Below are 17,061 nucleotides of genomic sequence, written 5' to 3'. Positions count from 1 at the left end.
CCCCACCCTGGGGAGCAAAACATCCCGGTGTCCGCCGGGTGAGGAAGGCAAGGAGGTTCAGGGCACAGGGAGGGTGGCAGGGAAGGGCACACAAAGCTGGCGGGGCGACGGCATTGCCCCATCCTGAGGTCCCTGGGGCGGTGAGCCGCCCTCCCCTTGGAAATGAGGCTGCCTGCCCCTCCCCCAGCCAGTATGAGGAGAAGGACAAGGCCTTCAAGGAGCAGCTCTCCCAACTGGCCGCTCTGCTGCCCACGCTGCAGGTAAGGGGAGCTGGGGCTGCGGTGCTGGGCACCCTGGCCCAGAGGGCCCCCTGCCCCCAGCCAGGTGCTGAGCGGTGGCCTTCCCACAGGTTCACCTCGTCATCTGCTCCTCCTTCCTCAGCTTGGCCAACAAGGCGGAGTTCCTGGATCTGGGCTATGTGAGTCCCCCAGCTCCTGCGGGGCCTTCCCCTCAACATGCCGACTGGCACAACCCAGACTGCCAACTGGTGGCTGAACCAGGGGTCTCTGGGCTTACCTTCTTCCTCTCCTCCACACCATCATCTACAAGCCATTTAGGGGCCAGCTGAGTCCCTTTTAAGAGGACACTGAAGCCTGGAAGGGTGCATAAGCCTCTTCTCCCCCAAAGTGCAGTGTCTGCTGGAGTCCAGCCCCCCCCCACCTTTTCTTTTGGGGGTTTTTGGGGGGTTCCAAGCCAGTCCCAGGGAAGGGTTGGAGCCTCCAACTGACACCAGGTAAGGTGCCAAAGAGACTTGCCCTCAGGGCCTCCCCCTCACTGTCACCACCCCCATCAGCCAGAGCACCGCCCTTACCCCCCACCCCCCACCCCGGGCACAGGAGCTGATCGAGAGGCTGCAGGGCATCGCCACGCGGCCGCATCGCCTCCGGCCGGCGCAGAGCAGCAAGGTGCGCGGGCGCCGGGTGGGCCGGGGGCGGGGGCTGCGGAGTCTGGAGGCCGCCTCACGCCTTGTCCCCCTGTCCAGATCGCCAGCGACCACCGCGCCGAGTTCGCACGCTGCCTGGAGCCGCTGCTTCTGCTGGGGCCGCGCTGGGCGGCGGGAGCCGGGGGCGGCACCAACACGTGAGCAGCAAGGTCTGGGTCAGAGTGGGGAGGGCGCTGGCGCGGTCCAGACAGGTGCGCTCTGCCCTTCCGGCTTGCTGAGCCCCCGCGCCAACAACGCCACGCGGGAGAGCGAGTGTGCCGGCTGGGGGGTAGAAGTCGGGGGCCCCCCGGATCTGAAGCCCAGGATAAATCTGGCGTAGCATCTGGTCGGGGAAGATGGAGAGGACTCGGGGGCTTCGCCCAACCGCCAACCGCTGCTGCAGCCTCGCGGCCCTGGACGGGGCCCCGAGGCACTGAACGGAAGGGGCAGCTTGGGGCAGAGCCTGACTTCCACCCCAGACCCGGCAGAAGTTAGGGAAAATGTGCAGGCCAAGGCCCCAGTGAGTGAGGGTACACAGCGTCCTCTGGGGACCCACCCTGAAGGAGTCCTGATTGATTCTTTTCTGCACAGTGACATCGTCCTACAGTGCTGATGTCACCGGTCTTGGGTGCAGCCTTGCGTCAGGCTTTTTCAGAGCTCCCGTGGCAGTTTTGGGGTGCAGTCTGGGGCGAGGGGGCCGAGAGAGCACTAGAGGCTGGAGGAGGGGAAGGCCCGCCCACCCCCACTGCCCCCATCTGCACCCACACTGGCTCTCTCCCCAGGCTAGCAGGGGTCTCAGGCTCCAAGGTGCTGATGGGGCCCAGCTGCCCTTCCCCGGTGGGGAAGATGTTGGGGTCGCCGGTCCAAAAGCCCACACTGCACCGGTCCATCAGCACCAAGGTGCTGCTGGCCGAGGGCGAGGACACACCCTTCACGGAGCATTGCCGCCACTACGAGGACTCCTACCGGGTGAGGGGAGCCGGGGACCTGCGGGCTGGGGAGGCACCCGCCCCTTCCCCACCAAGGTCAGGGGCCACTCCGGAAGGAAGCCGGCCCTTCCGCGAGGCGGGGCAGTGACCCCGCCCACCGGAACTACAAGCACTCGACGTGGTCTCTCACGCAGCACCTGCAGGCTGAGATGCAGAGCCTGAAGGACCAGGTGCAGGAGTTGCACCGGGACCTCACCAAGCACCACTCGCTCATCAAGGCGGAGATCATGGGAGACATCCTGCACAAGTCCCTGCAGGTGGACGCAGAGATCGCCTCGGAGTACGCTTCCGTGGAGGGCATGAGAGCCGCCTTCCAGGAGGTAGCCCGGCCCCAGGCCCTAACTCCCCTCTGCCCACCTGTCAGCGTGCACATGGGCTGCCTCAAGACAGGAAGGGGGAGAAAGAGGACGTTGGCCTGTGCCCCATGAGGCCCTCGTGTGGTAGGCTTTGGAACCTGGGTCTTCGCTGCCTGGAACCAAGCTAGCCGGCTGGGGGTGCCATGTGGCTCTGAGTAGCTAGAGGACAGAAATGCCACCAATGGAAATTGCAGCTAACACCATATGTGACCGTCCAACTTACTTTCTCTTTCAGATGTGGGAGGAATCCTACCAGCGGGTGGCTAACGAGCAGGAGATTTATGAAGGTCCCAGGCAGCCACAGCTGAGTGCACCCCCGTCCTGGAGCTAACCCACATGCCAGCAGGAGCAGAAAGGCAGTTACCCACTAACCAGATATGAACCCCCACGCTCGTCCCCTTAGCCTTTCACTTTGCCTCACAGCTGCTAACTGGCCCCAAAACGATGCATCTGAGGTGAGGATTCAGTGAGTAGATTGCCCTCACATCTTACCTTGCCGTTTGATTAAAGAGCTAATTAGTGAATTAGTTGAGATACGTAGATGGTGTGAGGCTTGAGAGTAAGAATCTAAAGCCAACAAGACCCAACGCTCTGGCCTTGGTCCCTACAGCTCAGCTCCATGACCTTCTGCAGCTGAAGCAGGAAAATGCCTATCTGACCACCATCACCAAGCAGATCACGCCCTATGTCCGCTCCATTGCCAAGGTGAAGGAGCGGCTGGAGCCCAGGTGAGACCAGGGGGTGGCCCCAGGGGAGCCAAGACGCCTCAGAATTTGTGTGTGAAAGAGTCCTTTTTTTTGGCAGTCAGTGGGCCAGGTCGTAAGGGTCATTGGGACACCTGCTCAGACCAGGTGCTGGACAATTGCGAATACCTGGGGAGAGCGGGCTGCTCTGAGTTTCTGCTTCTAGGCACACAGGCTCCCACCTCCAGCCCTCAGGCGTTTGCAGCAGAAGACGCTTTAGGAGTGTAATCAGGGTCCTCAGCTCAGGCGTTTGCAGCAGAAGACGCTTTGGGAGTGTAATCAGGGTCCTCAGCTGACCCGCACAGCGGAACACGGAGGCGAGAGCAGCACTTCCTCAGGGCACGGCTAAGTCCAGTCTAGACAAGAACCTGGACCAGGCCCTCAGTACCCCACACGGGCCACGAAAAATGTTCCAGTGGCAGAGGGATCTTGGTGGCAGGTCCTCGATGTGCCCCGTCTCTTGAGTCACTCCGCCCCAAGGGGGGCTGGTTGCCCCGTAGGTCCGGTGCACAGCAGTCGGCCCAGTCCCCCTCTGCCACCTTCCTGGGGACTCCATTTGCCTTGCTCCTACCAGATCTCCTGTTTCCTATATCCCATGTTGGCGAAGCCCATCCCCCAGTAACTCCTTGAAAAAGGGTCTATGTTTCGGACAGGCACGAAATGTCTATTCTGCATTCACGCTTGACTGATGGTTTTGCTGGGTGTGAAATCCTAGACTGAAACTCTAGGTTGGAGACGATTCTCCTTTGAAGGCATCGTTCTATTGTCCTCTAGCTTCCAAGGTTGTCTTTGAGAAATTGGAAGGCGTTCTGAGCTCTAATCCTTGCAGTGTGACCTACGGATTCTCTTTAGAAGCTTACGGAATCTTCTCTGCTCCCAGTGTTCTGAGATCTCACATTGGTGAGGGCCTTTCTCCGTCCATGGGGTTGGATACTGGTGGGTCCTTTCAATCTGGAAATTCGCATCTTTCAGACTGGGCTATATTTGTTGAACTTGTTAACTTTTCCACTTCTCTGTCTGGCACTCTTGTTGGGGATCGGCCCTCACTGACATTCCCCTGACGGCGCTGTGTTCCGTCTCTGTCTTTTTGGTCTACTTTCTCTGGAGAGTTCCTCACTCACCTTCCAACCATTCTATTGAGTTCTTCATTTTCGAAGAAAATTCCCTAGAGCTTTTTGAAAAATAGTTAATTTCTAGTAGGTTTGTTGTTGTTGTTGTTGTTGTTGTTGTTGTTGTTGTTGTTGTTTGTTACTTTCCAAGACCTCTTTTTTTGGTGCCCGGTTCTTTTGACACAGCATTCTGTTGTTTCACAGTGTCTCACCTGAGCCTGACAGGTACTTTTTAAGTTTCTTCCCTTCAGTCTGTTTCCTCCAACTTACTTTTTGTTCGTTTAGGTTTCTGTCTTCCATGCCAAAGGCTTTCTTCAGACGTCGGGATAGCTTTGATTATCTGCTCGTTGGATGACGGGGAGCAGACCGGAAGCTCTGGGCGAGTGGGCGGTGCTTCGCTGTGAGGGGTCCGGGTGGGCGGGGCGTTCCTTCTGCTTTGTGTTCTTGAAGGCCCCAGTGTGTTTTAAGATTCTCTCCAGTTTCCTTCCTGGAAGGTGACCATGTGGAGGGCTTGTATGCACACCCGATTTTCTGGTTCTTAGTAGTTCTCACCTGTGGCTCATACCCTCAGAGACTAAACCTAGGACTCCTGTGGGGCGGGGGTGGGCAGCTGCTCCCGGGTGGGGGTCTGGACCATCACCTCTCTCATCATCATCTCAGACCCACCCTCCCTGTGGGTACCAGTTCCTGGGCCCTGAGAACCCTGGGCTGTGAACCAGGTGGGCCCTTAGCGTGTCCCGTGTGCACTTTGAACTTACAGCTGAGGTTTCTCAGGCCTGCTCAGTTATCTACCACTCGCCTGCGTCTCTCCGGCTTCCCGGAGCAGTTTTGGTGCTACCCTTTCCTATTCTCAACCTGCAGGGATTTCTTCTCCCTCGATGTATGGTCCCTTTTACTAGAGTCTCAGTGGGTTTGGGAAAGAAGAGAAATGAGAGTATGTGTGCGATTGCCACGTTAGTCCAGAACTGCCAGGTCACCTGTCGAGTGACTATGTCAACACCTCGCACAGAGTGGTTACACTCGTCATGCCTTTTGCACAATTCTGATCAGATCTCTGTCTACCCGAGACTGGTTGCTGTGTTTCCTCATAAGCTGACATTCAGAGCAGTTTATTCCAGACACTGATTCCATTTATAAAGTCTCAAAACCAGGCAGAACGCACCTCTGGTGTTCGCTCTTGGGTTGGTGGTTGATTATCCTGGAGGGCCTCTGGGTGGAGGTGACGTTCTGGGTGCTGCCTACCCAGCTTGTCCACGCTGTGTGCACATAGCAAGCCACACTCTTGTCATTTGCACGCTTGCCCTTCTGTGTGCTCTGCTCGGGTGAGAAGCTAGCTTCAGACAGTGTGCTCCTGCTCGCCTGCCAAGGGGCACACGTGCGGCGGAGCCCTGTCTCTGCGGGGACATGGCGGCTGCGGTCAGCTTCTGCAAAGAGCAAGGAGTTCAGGCTGCAGCCCGGCTCCAGCCCGGCTCCTGGAGGTTTGGGGCAAGGAAGGGGGCTGCCTCTAGCTCTCTTCACAGCACCACTTTCTGGGTGTCTGGAGCTGCCACCCCTGCTTCCTCCCCATCCCACGGCAACCCCACCCATGGGATCTGCTCCAGGTCCACCATCGCCAAGCTCCTTCCCTTGGCCTCTCGGCAGCACTCCTAAGTGGGACTTTGTCCGTCACCTTCGCCGTGCCCTTGCTTCTGAGACAGCCCACGCTCCGGGGTTCCCACCTGCCTCTCCAGCTGTTCCTTCTTAATCTCGGGCTGGCTCTGCCTCCTGGGCCCAATGCTCAAATGCCAGTTTTCCTTCGGGTTCAGTCCAGGCTTCTTCTCATTCTGCACCCTCTCCTTAAGGGGCTTTGCGCAGTCCACTGGCTTAACCCCCCATGGCTATGCAGAGGACCCCATTCCCCGTGTCCGGCACAGGCCCTCCCTCATCTCCAACCATCCCTTCCTGGGCTCTCTGCTTGGATGGCTCACAGCCACGTCACATCCCACAGTGGCTAGCAGAACTTGATTACCGCCCCCCCACCCCTTGCAATCGTGCTGTTCCTGTTTGACTTCAGTAAATGACATCAGTCACCCACGTGATCAAGTAAACAGCCCGGAAGACATCCTAGAGTCATTTCTTCCCTTCATTCCCACGTCCAACCCATTCCCAACTTCTGTTGACTGTTTCAATCCGCTTGCTTTGTCTCCACTGCCACCCCCAATCCAAGACACCATCTTCGACCCCCTCTCCCCAGCTCTCCAGCATGTCACACAGCCCGTGTTCCTTTTAAAGCCTAGACTTCCGATCACAAATCACCCTAGTCAAAGCAGGTCTCCAGTCACCCTCCTTCCCCATCACCTGGCCCCTCCCTGCCCCCTCCCAATCTTGGCATGTCTCCCAACCAGAGTGTAGATTCTGTGAGAGCAGAGCCTGGCCCCTCACTCCCTACCTCAGCCCTGGCCCCCCAGGAAGCATTTGAGGACCAAAGCCCTTGAGTGTTTGCTTAAGTTTGATTTCCGGGCAAAGAGTGAGCTTCAGGACGCATGGTGGGCTGGCTCTGCCGCCTTCCAGGTGTCCAGGATCCGCCCGCTCCCGCACAGGTTCCAGGCGCCCGTGGATGAAGAGTCACAGCATCTACAGAATGCGCACGATGACAGCACGGACGGCGAGACCCAGGCCAGGTAGAGCGTCTTTCCAGCCTGAGTGGGCAAACAGTTCAAGCTCAGAGACAAATGTGGACGAGAAAGACAGAGCCCAGGTTTCCATTCCCGTTTGGTCCCAGCGTGCCGCTGACAGCCTCAGTGTGTAAAATACACAGAGACGTCCATAATCAGGAGGGTGACTTCAAACAAGTGACTTCATACATGACACATGTGACTTTGATACACACGGCCCACATTCACAGCCATCATTGGTATGGCTGCGGCCTGCGCCGCTGACCACTGAGAGCTTCCAGCTCTGCAGACTGGCCCCCAGGCACTTCCACCACGTGACACAAATGCACTTCAATGAGAAAAGGCGACCGCGGGTTATTTCTGTATGAGAGCATTTCTATAGCTTGGAGCCACAGTGTTTGCCAAAATACTTGCCAGAGGGAGAAAAGAATGCGCAGTAACAGACGCGTCACTGTCACAAGCCAGTCTTCCAGCATTTCACTCAGTAAAATGTGTTAGTCACGGGGCAGAGAGCGAAGCCGCACACAGAGCTGGAAGAGCCTAGCGGGCGTGGGCAGGTGTGCTGCTGTGGCTAGGGACAGGGCATAAACTAGCCCACCCACCGCGGGCACCACGGGCTCATTTAGCTCAGATGCTTCGGTGGAGGGGGGTGTCAACTCAAAGCTGCTTATCACCACAAGCCGCTGAAATAGCCCGAACAGCTGATGTCTACAACACTAAACATCATCAGACACAAGAGGGCAAGCCTTTAGGAGACCATATGGTTCTCGTGGTCAGCCAGTGCCTTCCAGAAAGGCCTTCCATTCCGAAAGCCTTGGCCGGGGCGGGGTTTGGTGCTGGCACGTGGCGAGGTGGGCGTCGCTAGGCAGAAGAGCCCACGTTCAAGAATTCCTTTGGGAATGACCCAGTGAGTGTCATGAGGAGAGAGAAGGCCTCAGAGCTGAGAGGGAGCAGCGGACTCTAGGCAGCCTCCCAGCAGAGCCTCCACTGAACAAAGACCCTTATGGACCCAAATCAAAATCTGGAGGTGATGCCCCACCCTGTGGAGGGAGCGCCCAAATTAACCAACGGGGCTGGTCCCAGGGGTTTGGGCATTTGCAATATGCATATGGAGACCCGGACCTTCAGAAGGAAAAGGTTGTCCCCATCATGGTGATTTTCTAAAGGGTGATCATTTTTGTCTGCAGCAAAACCCGGAAACCCTCTGAAGGCCTTCCCGACGGAGCTTTTGGCTTGGGCTAAGCTTCTTTCCCCATGTTGGCAAGTCACGAAGTCTTGGTCATCATCGCAGCAGCAAGGGATGACATCCCCGTCCACGTGGACAATGTTGAATGAGTAACGCCAGCCTGGAGCCCCTCACTCATCCGGCGTCTCCCTAGTGCCTGAAGACCTACTGCCCACGAGGGCCTGCGGCTCTGAATTTACTTAACGAGGCTCCATCCACCGCTGTGATGCGCCCACCCTGCCTCAAAGGAATCCGGCTTCTCCTGAATCAATGCCCCACTGTCACCTGGGTGCCACTGGAAAAGTTCCACCCAGTTATCTGAACACTGACTCAGCAAAAAGCAAAATCCTGTGCGCCAGCTTTTCACCCTTCACGGCAAAGGCTGAGCTCAAAAAGCAAAAGCAGACCCAAGAGAAGGACAAGCACCCAGCAGCAGCGTGCATGGCGGGGGACGGTCCCCATCACAGCTTCTCCACTAATTTTCCAGGCTGCTGTCACGCTCCTGGGTTCACCTTCTGTCATGAAAGCACGATTCAGAAGTTTTGCTCTAATAGTCCCTCCTTACACAGGACCCTTTTAATCAAGTGGAACTTAATATGATGCTTTTTAAAAAGACCGAAATGACCTAAAATTTAAAGTTTTGGAGGCATAATAATGCCCAGAGCCATATTTTAAGCAAATGTCCATCCTGATTCGGTGGTTCAAACAGCAGGTGGCTTGGACGTGTCGGGTGGGTGTGCATGTCGATGCACTGAGGCATCGCACCTCCACCAGCGCCCCTGCAGCTGCCACCCCAGGGCGTTGACGTTCGCAAGCCAGAGCATCGCGGACTTCCGCGGCAGCCAGGAGAGCGGGAAAGACCGCCTCTGCGAACTGGTTAGGGGTGGGCGTTCGGAACTGAATCGAGTAGGCAAAACACCTCTGGTTTTACGTTGTACATTCGGACATTTCTTAGCTGGAAGGGACGTGACCTGTGTACTTCTGCATCCCAAACAATCACACTGTCATTCGTAGTGAAATCAAGTACAGTTTTATTTAAGAATCGGAAAGAATATCAGTATCTGTGAAAGAAAATCCAATTTAAAATATTTAAATAAACATTTCTGCATGTAAAAAGAGTAGAATAATTACTCCATTAAATTACTCTCCTAGCTACGGGCAGCTTCCCAGAGCCAGCGCTCGGGGCCCCTCCTGGCAGCCGGTTTTCCAGGCCCAGGACGCTGCTGTCAAGCTTTCGCTTTCGTAGCAGGGGACAGAGCAAGCCTCTCCCACCACGCCCGCGAGGCTGAGGCTGCCTCGTCCCACCATGTCACTAGAGAAGCAAAAATGGTGGGAGATCACAGCTATCTAAGGCAGTAAGAAAGTGCAGAGAAGGGACAGTGGTTTCCTGTACCTCTTACCGAGGGCCCACCACCACCACCACGAGCTGTGCCGAGACCCTACTGAGCCTAATCCGTTAACGCAATGTATAGGTTTGGGAATATTTCCCCCATCACGTCATCGCCCAGAACGGTAAATGGATGGAAGCGCTGAATCGAGTTTACTCTTAGGCTCCAGAAGTTCGCGCCAACGCGGGGCGGTGGGGCTGTGCTTTTGCTTTCTGCCAGGCTCACCCCTCTCCCGTACACTGCCATTCTCAGCGCAGCCTGCAGTTCTTGGTAAAATGTTTCATTTTACGCAGCTTCCAAGTAGCTTTGTTCCATGCAGTGCCTGTGTTCCACTTAAGATTTTCCACTTTAAAACCCACAATGGAAAACAAAATCTCCTGACAGTTTCTTAATTTGAGGGAACTGGAGACGTGGCCTTAACCTGAAAAGCTTTCGGGAATACCCAGAAAGCCTGCGCCTCATTAACCTGAATCAGTGTGCAGTCACTGCTAAATTTATACAGTTAAAAATATTCTGAAGGTCTCAGTACTAGATGAAAGTCAATCGCTTGCCAAACCCTGTCCCTAAATAGTTCATCTTTTATCCCTAAGTAATTGCCCACTTCTGCCCAGGGATTACAAAGCTGGGTGTGAATGTTCTCACTGCACCCACAGAATTGCTCTTTAAAGCAGAGTATGTCAAGCCTCAGGTGGCGTAAGGGCAGCGTCTCACTGGAAAGCACCAAGGCCTACCTTCTGAGCTCCTGGCCCAGCAGAAAAGTGGAGGCCAGTGCCTCTGACTTCCCACCCACGAAGCTAGAGCTGGCCATCATCGGCTGCTCTCCAGCTACTAAAAAGACAACTTCACAGCCCAGAAGTGTCACTAAAGCTGGGTCCAAGCCCACTCGATGCAACAAGAAAGCAGCCTTCCTCAAGGGCCTGGGGATGGCTGCCATCCCCCAACCACCCCTCCACTCTGCAGTCCTACTGAGTGGCATTTACTTCGCTAAGCGTGGTCTGGAGACCACACTTAGAACTGATCCAACTTGAGTTCGCAAAGTGCATGCTGACGTCCCACCGGGGAGCGACGTCCCAGGGAAGCTGCTGCCCAGGGCTCCGGCATCAGTGGCCGTGGCCACCTGACCGTACCGCCCTCCTTAGGGCCACTGGTCAGGTCTCCAGTTTCTCACGCCAGCGAGTGTCACAGCAGTAATCGACAAACCCGAAAACCTCTTTGGTATACTTAACAAAGAAGAATTACTTAGGCCATGAAATCTAGAAATCGGTACTATTTTGAGTTGGTAAAATGTTCTTTTGAACACGCATTTCCAGTATCTGGTACAGGTAACCAAACGTCCATGTTCGTGTAACTCGTATGCGGTATGCATTCCACTCACGTCATCTCTCTCATCTAAGCATCGAAAACGTTTGACGTCGTCGTTCTAAGTCTTCACGACACCCTTGTGAGGTAGGTGGTATCGACCCCATCCTACAGATGGGGGGTCTAGGCACAGAAAGGGAAAGTGGCTGCTCAAAAGCTGCGTGGCGTGGCAGAGCTGTGCCCGGCCAGGGGCCACCACCGCCATCGCGTTCACACGTCCTCGGTGTCACTGCAGAACTGCACGGAAGGGTCTCACACTGAGACCAAGTTCCCATCCAGTCCAGGATAAGCGAGGGTCTTCGGAGTGTGTATGTTTGACTCATAAAGCCAACTATTCTCCCCAAACTTGAAAAACAAAAATATGACTGAATCTCAGTTGGGATAAGTTGCTCTAGTTCAGACTTTCACGAGTCTAGTTCAGACTTTCAACCTGCTTGAATTTTGTAGTGTGTGCTCCCCTTTGGAAGACAGTTTGAAATAGCATTAGGGACGATGAAGTTTTGAGAACAAAACATAGAAATCGATAGCTAATAGATTTAAATCAAAACACAAAACTATAGGCTATAAAATATGAATAAAATCCCAAGAAAATGGAGAGCAGTATTTGTCAGCATTTAACGCCTTGCACAGGGGTGATCCGTGAGCATTTCTTAGGATAAAGGACAAATGACACACTTTGACATGCCTGTCACTGATAACAGCCCCTTCTTGGGAGACAAGCAGGAGCCAGGACCCCAGAAAATCCACGGGGGCCCATGGTCTCCCTGGCCTGGGGTACCGTGGTCACACAAAGCTGCTTGGCCCAACTTCCTGCGTGTTGGTGCTTCCTTTCAAATAAAGGTTGGAGTCCCCTTTGAATTTATACTGCTATTTATAAAAAATAGATATGTAAATACGGTTAAATATATGAAGAGCCAAAGTGCCTTATAAGGGAGTGTCTTTAAAACTGTAGAGATGCTCATGCACTGACAGACAGGAACGAGGGGGTTAAAGCTCTGCTGCTTTTGTTTCTCAGTTAAAGATTCTGAATGTATTTCTAACACTAAAAGCACTGATGCCCACACCCGCCTCCTGCTGAAGCAGCCTCACTCAGAGTAATGAGTCCACCTCTCCCAAGGGGTCCTGGTTACAGCCTAAATACGCTGTGGCCTTGAAGGGACAGTACGTGGCCTGGGTTCGCACCGGGGCACGTCTGGAGGGCACTGCTGAATATTGCTGTTATTTGTTCCTTGTCCATCTTGAACCCACACCCCGTCTTGATTCAGCCCCAAGACAGACTGCTCTGGGAAGTCGGGGGGGCCGTTGGTCCTCAGCCCTTCTGACCACCTGGTCCTGAGCGATATTCCAGAAGAGTAATTGAGGAATTGAAAACGGTTAAGAAAATCTGTTCCGCAGAGTGGCCGACGACCAGAGGTCGTTCTGTCCTGGGCTGCGTGCGGCGGGAGGCGCCTGACCCCTGGGGTGTCATAGCCCCACCTTGACCCCGTTTATAAAAGGCAGGCCCGTGGGCACCCGCTTCTTGTACTCCAGGTACTCCTCGCCAAAGAAGTGAATCAGCGAGATCTCCTCCTCTTCTGTTCGATCGCGGAAGAATCGCCACACTGTCAGAGCGTAGCCGACGCCACAGATGGGGTTGCACAGCATCACCTGACGGGGAACACGAAGTTGACCAGGGTCAGAGGGACCGCCACTGTGAACCTGAGCGCCATCTGCTCGTCAAACACCCACAGGGGGCTTCCCACCAAGGGCCCACGAGGCTGGGAAACGAGTAGGGTCTGCGGGCCGCGGGGCCAGGGAGCCATGACGGGAAATCGCACTGTCACTTTCCCATTGGAAGGAAACCCTCGTCACTGCGGCTTCTTTTCACATCCCTTTCACACACTCGTCTCCCCACCCCCGCACCCCCCATCCCGTGCCTGAGGGTATCTATTAAAAGGAAAGACTAAGCTCCCGGACATCAACCCTCAAGTCAGGGGGCGACAGCTACCCCTCCTCCCACCCCCACTAATTCACGCGGTGCACACTGCCTTCCCGCATGGCTCCCAGCCCGTCGCCTGCCTGTCCCACCTCACGGCTGCCTGGCCCCCTGCCTCCAGCCCCACAGCCCACCCATGTCCCCTGCTGCCAACTGAGCTTCTAAAAATCACTCATCAAATCGCCCCGGGGCACTAAGGGGCCTAACCCGGCCACCCTTGGCCCACCCCGGCCCCCGCTGCAGCAGCGTCCCCTTTGCCTGCCTCATTCTCCCTACTCCTGTGGTCTCGTCGCTTTTGGGAACTGACCAAGCGCCTAACAGTCCCTCCAGGCCAAGAGCATCACCCAGCTCTCCGGGAACTGCCATGCTGCCCGGAGAGCCCACCCCCCACCTCTGCCCTCTGGATGTGTATCTCCTCCAAGTGCGTGACGTCCCCTGAGAGCCAGGCACATGCCCTCAACTTCTCATTCTCGTCACTGTACGGTTCCCAGCACACGCTCGGCCCTTTACAACCAAGGCGCCATGCAGCACCCACGGCGGACGGGAGGTGCTGCTGCCGCCCCACCTAACTCGCGAGGAAAGGGAGGCCGACCAGTGAATGCCAGAGCCACGGCTGGCCTGGTCAGCGAGCCCGGGCCTGTGCCCGCGCGCGGGGCAGGCATGCGCAGCCTCTCGGCTCCTCGGCCGCGGGCCACGACCTGCTACTGAGCCCCGGAACCCATCTGTGTGTTATAAACAGCATCACAGACCGTAATAAGATCGAAACCGGATTGCCCTGTACACACTGAGGGTGTCATTCGTTCCGGGAAAGACTTGCTCCATTTTCACACATACGTGTGTGCTGGGTCAAAGTGTGAAAAGATGTATGGTCAAGTATAAAAACTCTAAACTTAGTCCTTAGGTGTACAGTTAACATTTATGCAAATTACATGACTCGACTGTAACTGATTGGTTCCCAGGGAATATGATTGTTAATACGGGAGTCTTAAGTTTCAGAAATGCAAGTTTTCCTGGAGATGCTGTGCAGTGACCTGCCCCTGCTACACCACTGGGGCCACTAGAGTCCCCACAGACCATGCACGCAGGATAGAATGCCAGCGGGTCCAGATTGAATTTTCCCAAAGAGGTGGTGAGTTTTCTAAACTCTATTCACATTCTCTGGCCAAGTCCTCCCCGGACCAAGACAACAAGGCTCAGTCTGCAGCCTGAGAGGGAGCAAACCTCTGTAGCTCAGGTTAAGCCTAATACATGACCTTGGCCTCAGCAACAGCAGCTTCTAATGAAAATCGGCTAAGCTGCCACTCGAATGGCAGCGCCATCTCTGTCCTCACTCCACTGGGGTGCTCCAGATCTAAGGTAAAGAGGCAGAGAAGGGGTATGGCAGATGGGGTGACAGCACTCAGTCACCAAGAGCTTACACATTTAGGACGCCCAGATTTTTAAGTACATGGTAAAAAATGTTAAGGACTTTTTTTACATTTGGACTTGTATTTAGCTATCGGTTGCAACGTGACAGGGAGCACACACACCTATTTAAGGAGAACCAAAGACCTTGTGAACACACTGAAACCTGCTGAATGGTGCGCTTTGAAATGGTGGGTTTTATGGTACATGAATTATATGTCGCTTAAAAAATGTAGAAAAGAAAAAAAGATTAAAGGAGACCAGTGTCATATCTGATACTATACCTGGGTTCCGATACTCCAGTAAAACCACCCAACGTAAGAAGGATGCCGGAACCAGGCGTACACTCCACTTGTCACCAGAGTATGGCTTTCTGATTTTTCATTCTGCACCACATGGTTGAAATTGGAACCAGCTGTGAACATTGCTGCTTTCCTCAGACATTCTCCAAAGACCACCATCAGCAGGCCTGTGGCACTGAGCCAGGTAATCTGCTTCAGCTCTGCAGGAGACATGGGGACAAATGGGAAGTGAAGACACGGGACTGTTGGGTTTCCCCTCTGGATGCTTAAAATTAACTTTTTTTTCCAAAGATAGGAACAGTTGAAACCATGCCAGTGGGCAATTAGCACTTGCCATTACATTAAAATTTAAATATAAGCATAATACATTCCCCTGAGTTGCGCTGTCCATCCATTTAAAGTGCCAATAACCTAATTACAGTGCCATGGCACAGAGCTGATGGGCTCTCATTCCACGTCCTCCGCCACGTGCTCCTGTCCTCCCCTTGGAGACAAGGACAGCTAAGTGAAACAGAGAAGGACCCAGTGTTTCCCACCTTGGCCCCTTACTGAATCCTGGGAACTACACCATTTGATTTAATTTGTTGTGGAAAGTTCGACTCAAGAGTAGGTTCCTGACACAGAGGCTTTTGCTAATACAATCTTCATATGGAATGTCTCGAGTCACAGAAAACGAAGAGATCCAAATCTCATCTGACTGTAAAATTAGGATTACAGCTAGCAAAGGCAGGAACTTCCTATCAGATGATGTACTACATTATGCAAGGCTTAGAGCAGAAGGTCAACCTGTCCTCGATTCGAAATCCAGAAGCGGAATTCACAAGCCCGTCCTTTATAAAGAGCTTAGTGAGGATAGAGGTCTGGGGAAAGTCACTCGGGGAGATTAGAACTGAGAGGTGAACCCACATCACTGTCCTCAGCCCACGTGGAAGCCACCCACCTCCCCTCCAAAGGGCACACTGACCTGGCCAGAAGATGTTTTCAAGTGTGAACTCTATCCAAGAAGAAAGAGCAGCTACTGTGTACTCCAGACTGTGATTCAGGAGAAAGGAATCCAAGGACAGACTCTTGGGATTATTGACTGCTGTGACTAAGTATTCAGAATAGTGGAACAGCGACAGGGAGCACATATACCTATTTAAAACAAAAAGAAAGAGAGGTAAGTTGGAGCAAGGGAATCAAGTTAGCTATAAGTCAAAGTACGGATGTGGGTCTGTGGAACTGTCCCTGAATTCTATCATGAGGTCCTGTTGTCACCTGTCTGAGAGTGGACCTCAGGCACCCACATGTAGCATTACTCCCTCGGGTTTCCAGAAACTGGGGTTTTAAAGAGGCTACACTTTTGAATGTCATAGGCAAAAAACAAACATAAGTTAGGAAGGCATTATGGGCCCTTCAGCCTTTTAAAAATGACTCTACACACAGTAAAACGTGAAAAAGGGGAATCGCAAAATACGGTAGTGATGTATGTTAAAAACAAAAATTCAAAAAACTGAAATTATCTCAGCAACAAAGGATTAGATGGCTCAGTGTTGATAATAGGAGATAAAGCTTTTTATCTTGAAGCTGCTGGTTCACATCCAGGTCAGGGACTAGAAGGCTCAAGGGACTGAAATCCGCGTAGGGAAAAATCCTACACTGGCCGTGGGGGATACGCTCAATGTGACCGAATAGAAACTGGAGATGGAAGGGGCCTGTGGAGGTGAGCCAGAGCCCTGCCCCTCTCCATCACTGAGGAACTGTACCCTCTTCCAGGAAGGGCTCATCGCATTACTGAATGGGTCACGGCAGCTGCAGCTCCAGGTGAGGACACCTGTGGGGAGGGTGCCAGGGAGACCCGTTTCTGCCTGCAGCAGAAGCCAACAGATGGGCACAAGCTCTCAAGGTCCAAGATGTGGGAATCTAGGTGGAAGATAGAGACCTCATTTCCACAGACCCCTAAACAGCCTTCAGCCAGAGACGAGGAGACCCAAGGATAATGGAAAGCTACCACTGACCCTGTGGTCCGCCCACCCCAGCCTCAAACCCACTGTTCCCAAAGGACTTCTTACCAGCCAAAGTGATTCCAAGAAGACTGGCTAAAACTTAGCAGCACCCCGCAGCCGAACACGAAGCCAAGGAAGCAAGCTCGGATGGCTATCTAAAAGGGACCCAAAAGAAGCTGTCACCTGGCTGTTCTCTCAGCATACATCCTACTTCCTGGGATAAATAGGCCACTGGCAATCACAGAGAGCCATTTATTTACTCAGAGGTTAAGAGGGCGAAGCGCGGGTGCCTCGGGTCCAATCCCGCACCGACCCCTTTCTGCCGTGCGGCCTTCGGCAACTTAACCTCTCTGGACCTTGGTTTCCCCACCTACACAATGGAGACAATGACAGTACCTACGTTTTAGAAATGCCGTGAGGGTAACCCATATGAAGCACTTTAAGTAAATACTACACAAGTTTTAGCTGCCATCATAGTTATTGTCACTATTATTATTCAGGGCTGTGAGTAAACTGCCAGAACCTAATTCATTGGCAGGACTCTCCCAAGTCCACGCAGCGAATCACGTCGGGGCTCCCGGGACTCTGAGCCCGGCCCCCTTCACGAAACTGCGGGGCCTCTGACCTCAGCCTTGGCAGCAGGTAGGTCT

The 17,061-nt window shown here is 54.0% G+C and overlaps 2 protein-coding genes across 2 annotated transcripts in view; one reads left to right on the top strand and one right to left on the bottom strand.

Annotated features, from left to right (window-relative positions):
* Positions 1 to 9,114, top strand: part of RNF207 (ring finger protein 207) — a 12,951-nt gene extending 3,837 nt beyond the window's left edge. Inside the window, exons 4-13 of the mRNA XM_023535622.1 lie at positions 7 to 260; positions 350 to 418; positions 837 to 905; positions 983 to 1,080; positions 1,705 to 1,891; positions 2,046 to 2,231; positions 2,503 to 2,554; positions 2,878 to 2,995; positions 6,699 to 6,779; positions 7,961 to 9,114. Coding sequence (XP_023391390.1) covers positions 7 to 260; positions 350 to 418; positions 837 to 905; positions 983 to 1,080; positions 1,705 to 1,891; positions 2,046 to 2,231; positions 2,503 to 2,554; positions 2,878 to 2,995; positions 6,699 to 6,779; positions 7,961 to 8,015 — 1,169 coding nt within the window. The 3' untranslated portion in view covers positions 8,016 to 9,114. The remainder of the gene's footprint in view (positions 1 to 6; positions 261 to 349; positions 419 to 836; positions 906 to 982; positions 1,081 to 1,704; positions 1,892 to 2,045; positions 2,232 to 2,502; positions 2,555 to 2,877; positions 2,996 to 6,698; positions 6,780 to 7,960) is intronic.
* Positions 9,115 to 9,860: 746 nt separating this feature from the next.
* ICMT (isoprenylcysteine carboxyl methyltransferase) lies at positions 9,861 to 16,695 on the bottom strand. Its single transcript, XM_023535613.1, has 4 exons — positions 16,478 to 16,695; positions 15,391 to 15,560; positions 14,409 to 14,626; positions 9,861 to 12,392 (listed from the first exon to the last, which is right to left on the bottom strand). Exons 2-4 carry the CDS (start codon positions 15,554 to 15,556, stop codon positions 12,210 to 12,212), a joined length of 567 nt encoding a protein of 188 aa, XP_023391381.1. The 5' UTR covers positions 15,557 to 15,560; positions 16,478 to 16,695; the 3' UTR covers positions 9,861 to 12,209.
* Positions 16,696 to 17,061: the final 366 nt, after the last annotated feature.

This window comes from Pteropus vampyrus, unplaced genomic scaffold (genome assembly GCF_000151845.1).
Source record: "Pteropus vampyrus isolate Shadow unplaced genomic scaffold, Pvam_2.0 Scaffold142, whole genome shotgun sequence".
Taxonomy (NCBI): domain Eukaryota; kingdom Metazoa; phylum Chordata; class Mammalia; order Chiroptera; family Pteropodidae; genus Pteropus; species Pteropus vampyrus.
This window is presented reverse-complemented; position numbering and strand designations above follow the sequence as displayed.

Bases quoted from the DNA above. Each gene is read 5' to 3' on its own strand.
- ICMT (XM_023535613.1), bottom strand. From the start codon at position 15,556: ATGTGCTCCCTGTCGCTGTTCCACTATTCTGAATACTTAGTCACAGCA. The intron at 14,627-15,390 runs GTCAGTGTGCCC...TGTCTCCTGCAG, and splicing joins TGAAAACATCTTCTGGCCAG to AGCTGAAGCAGATTACCTGG. The intron at 12,393-14,408 runs GTATAGTATCAG...GTTCCCCGTCAG, and splicing joins ACTGGAGTATCGGAACCCAG to GTGATGCTGTGCAACCCCAT.